This window comes from Penaeus chinensis, chromosome 17, assembly GCF_019202785.1.
Source record: "Penaeus chinensis breed Huanghai No. 1 chromosome 17, ASM1920278v2, whole genome shotgun sequence".
Taxonomy (NCBI): domain Eukaryota; kingdom Metazoa; phylum Arthropoda; class Malacostraca; order Decapoda; family Penaeidae; genus Penaeus; species Penaeus chinensis.
Window position 1 is genome coordinate 6,037,324 of NC_061835.1, and position 4,466 is coordinate 6,041,789.

Here is a 4,466-nt window from a genome sequence, read left to right on the forward strand (position 1 = left end):
AAGGCCTGAGGGAGCCATGGGCACGGTATTCCCCTGCTTGTCTAGCCCTTACCCCTCAAGCGACCCTGAGGGGTGGACCGTTTCTCTCCCCAACATACTCCAGGCTTATCATGGCCAACAATGAATAACAATTAACCATTAACCATACCATTATTAGAGGCAATTGCCTCATCAAATAGCTCCACCAATTCACACTCGCCAGATTCCCTGACCCCAAGCTCTCCTTTGACCACGGCTCTGAACACTACAACTAATACCCCCTCTTCAATGCCGACTAGTACAGTATCCACCCTAATCAACACCCCAGGAAACATTTCTACTCCCAACATGCTCAACTTCAACAACTATACCCCCACAACCTTCTTCATCAACTACCCCATCCTCCCTTATTACTACCTTACAACCTTATTGTCCACCTCCCCATAACACTACGTCCCTCAACACTACTCCCTCTTCCACATGCCCCCGTCCTTCTACTACCCCCATCTCTACAAAATTCTTAAATAATCTATTTAGCCCAGCCAAATGGGACCGATTTTCGTGATCCCTCCCACAACTTCTCACACCTGCTTTGACATCCTGTTTTCATTCCTCAAATGCATATACATCCTTCACTTGATCTAACCCCTATACATTACCTTACCCAACCTTAACCCATTTACTCGCCAATTCATTTGCCCAACTTTGACAACTAATCACTAACTCAACCACCCTTCACTACCATTTACTATAGTGCTACATGACCTTAGATGTCTAGCACATTTATTTTGCTTTTAACCATTAACCAACCAATTAACCAATTTCCTTTTCTTTCACTTCATCTCCTGTCCACTTATCCAAATCATTTTCTCTCGTTTAGCCTTTTCGCCACAATATTTTGCCATAATTTTGACTATCCTGGAAATCCACAAACATCTTACTGAACTGGAAAACTTTCTTGGGGACTTTTCCCCCAAACCCCATAATGTCACTATATTTTATATACGCTGCTAATGACCATAAATGTTGACACGGAAGAAAATTTTCAATAAATACAATATTGCTTGATATTGACTCAGGATTACTAACAATATGCGTGGTGAATTCACTAATTTTATTTGCTACATTTATTAGAAAATAAATAGTTCGAAAACATATTAAATAATAAATAGTATAAATAACAATGGTATAAAAAACGTGACCTCCGGCACAAGAGGGCCGTCCACCTACAAGACATGTAAATCGTAGAGTTTCTTCTGCGAGCTGGCGTCTTGCGCGGCCGTCATGTTCTTGAGGGAATCGAAGTACCGGAAGACGCTGACGGGGCAGGTGCCGTACATCGCCTCGCAGTCCACCTCGTCCTTGAGACCCAACCTCTGCGCGGTGAAGTACTCCTTGAGGAGCTCCATATCCGAGGATCCTCCTCCGAGGCGCGGGCTGAAGGAGAGAGAGAGAGAGAGGGGGGGGGGGGGGTGAATGGTGATGAGTACGACATTAGTGTGTAAGTGCTTATTTCATTTTTGTCTTTCTTAATTCCTCTCCTTTTTCTCTGCATCTTTCCCCCCATCCTTTCTCCTTTACTGCCTCAATCTCTCTCCTTTCCTCTCTCTGTCCTTATCCCCCTTTCTCTTTCCCTTTCCCTTTCCCTTTCATCTACCCCCCCCCCCCCTAATCTAACCATGCCTGTTGTTGCCGTGTGTGTGTGGGGGGGGGGGGGGGGGGGGGGGGGGCTTAGGAGACGGAGACTGGGATCCATTCTAGGGATCTCCAATACCTTGGGCCTCAGCCCTCGAGTCAACTAATTTTGCACGGTCTCACCCCCTTCCCCTTTTCGTTTCCGTCCCTTCTCCAACCCCTTCTACTATCCACTGCCTAAGGTGTGAGAGCCGTGCTGAAGGGATGAAAGGCTAACTTTGCGCGTCCTGAACGACCTGGGGGAGCCATGAGTTCGGTATTCCCAAGTTTAGTTGTCAAGGGGACTCTGAGGGGTGGACTATTTCTCTCCCCAACATATTCTAGGTTTACATTGACGAAGACTTTGTACCATGAATAAGGACATTAAGGCTTATCCCATTATCAAATAGCCCCACTGATTTCAATTCCGGTTCCCCGATCCCAGGCTCTCCTTTAACTCTGAATACGGCTACTACTGCCCCCTCCATAATATCTACTAATACATCAGTCCAGTCCAAATTATCCATCCAGGTCAATGCTCAGTCTCCGGGAGACATTCCTTTCCCAACACCCTTTAGTTCATCTTTTTCACCCGCACAACTTTCCTCATCAACGACTCCATCCTCAATTATTACTGTGCAACGTCATTGTTCACCACTCTGCAACACTACCTCACTCGACGCTACTCCCTCTTCCACACGTCCCCGTCCTTCTACTACCCCCTCCTCTACAAGTATCTTGAATACTCTGTTTAACCCAGCCAAATGGGACCGATTTTTCGTGATCCCCTTCACAGCTTCATGCTCTGACAACTCTCCTCTTCCAACAATGCCTCCAAAAACAAGTAGGGAAAGTTTCCTTCCGTAGCCGCCCTGACCGTTCCTGCCTTGTCAGTTACACCCAAGCTAAAGCATTATCAATCCTGACAGACTTCACTGGCAAACTTCACCCCTTCCTCAATACTTGTACCGGAACTGCTTCCATCTCCTCGACAACTGCCCTATCTACGACAAGGATTGGTCAGATTGTGGAGGACTTACTCGCCTGCCTCATGGACGGTGCTCGTCATCCCCCTAGAGGGCATCGTAGGTCCCCACCAATATTGTCAAAAATACTTTCTATAGACAGGACTTCCCCTTTAATACTGACATTGACGGAAAGACCCCCCATGTGCGACTATATCAACCTCCCCCCGCCAATGTCAGAATTGTTGGCGTCTAGTCCACCCTGCCAAACACGACAGCCCGATGCCCTCAGTGTGCCCAACCTGGTCATGATCGATCAAACTGCTCTGTACAGTCACGCATGTGTGCCAATACTGGCGGCTCCCATAGCGTATTTCATAGGGGATGCCCTACCTACTAGCTTGAAGTTTCAAGTCTCAGATTCAAATTCAGCCTCACTTTACTCGAAGTCAGTCAGGAAACACGTCGGCTAGGTTTCTCTCTCATTCTCTACTCCAATAATCGCTCTACCCCCTTCTCTCTCTCTCTCTCTCTCTCTCTCTTACTGTAATGAAATATCACCTTAGTCCTTAAGGATTTTAGCAAGCAAAACATCCTGTCGGAGGCCTGTGTCAAAGCATGCCGACACTCGCAATATAATCTTTAAACAGCTCATAGGAACATCGTATCCATTTATTTAGAAATTCTATTTTTTCATTATTTATTTAAGCTCTAATTCTGTCAAGTCCATTCTATCCCAAGGTTCCTGATGACACACAACAGCGTTTTTTTTCTCTCCCGTCCAAAACAAATCGAGCTTCAGGAGACTTGATGTTTATGCCGTACAGAAGGTGGAGCCTGGCTTTGACTACGAACACCCACCCATGTAATCAAGCGCGGCGTTAAGCGTAATAGTCCATTAACTGAATATATTTACCAGCATTTTCGCCAGTGATTTATCATTATCATCGTTATTATCACCGCCACTCACATTATCTTCACCACAAACATTAATTTCATGCGTCTCATAGGAGTTGATATGCGAGTAAACATGTCTAAAACAATATGCAAAAATCGAGTTTGTCATGTAAATTGATGCTGTCGTGGTGACGCTACCATCACAATCATGATTGGGGTGGGTCATGGGCAAACACGTTCCCACATGCATATTTCATAGTAGTGGGTGCCCGCGTGTGTTTTGCTTGGCAAGGACCGATGTAAGCATTTCACTGTTGCTTGGATCAAGCAAAATCAAGTGTGTGTGTGTGTGGGGTGGGGTGGGGGGGGGGTTAAAATCCCAATTCTTGTACATGTTCTTGTCCTGGATTCCTCACTGTTTTGAAGAACGAAAATAGGGTCCGAGACAGAGGTTGATCCATTTGTTGTAGCGTTAATTATAGCCTCTAAAAAAGGAGCAAAAAATAAGGAGAAAGAGGAAAAAGTAGAAGAAGGGAAAAGAAGAAATGTAAATAGAAGACCCCAGATATGCAATTCAATTATCTTAGATTGTCGAATATATTTCTAACACTCGCTGGCGCTCAGGCTGCATGTGTAAACATTTTAAGGAAATAAACATATATTTTGGTTAAATCAAAATGATTGGTACGAATATATATATATGTATATGTATACATATATATGTATATATACATATATACATATATGTATATATATACATATATACATATAAATGTATATATATATACATATATATGTTTATATATTTAAATATGTATATATACACATATATATGTATATATATGTATATATACATATATATGTACATATATGTATATATATACATATATATGTACATATATATATATATATATGTATATATATGTATATATATACATATATATGTATATA

At 43.1% G+C, this 4,466-nt stretch overlaps 1 protein-coding gene across 2 annotated transcripts in view; it reads right to left on the reverse strand.

Annotated features, from left to right (window-relative positions):
* Positions 1 to 1,119: 1,119 nt before the first annotated feature.
* LOC125034314 overlaps positions 1,120 to 4,466 on the reverse strand; it is an 8,015-nt gene continuing 4,668 nt past the window's right edge. For both annotated transcript variants that reach the window (XM_047626101.1, XM_047626102.1), the window contains exon 4: positions 1,120 to 1,416. In XM_047626101.1, the coding sequence (XP_047482057.1) occupies positions 1,206 to 1,416 (211 nt within the window). In that variant the 3' untranslated portion in view covers positions 1,120 to 1,205. The remainder of the gene's footprint in view (positions 1,417 to 4,466) is intronic.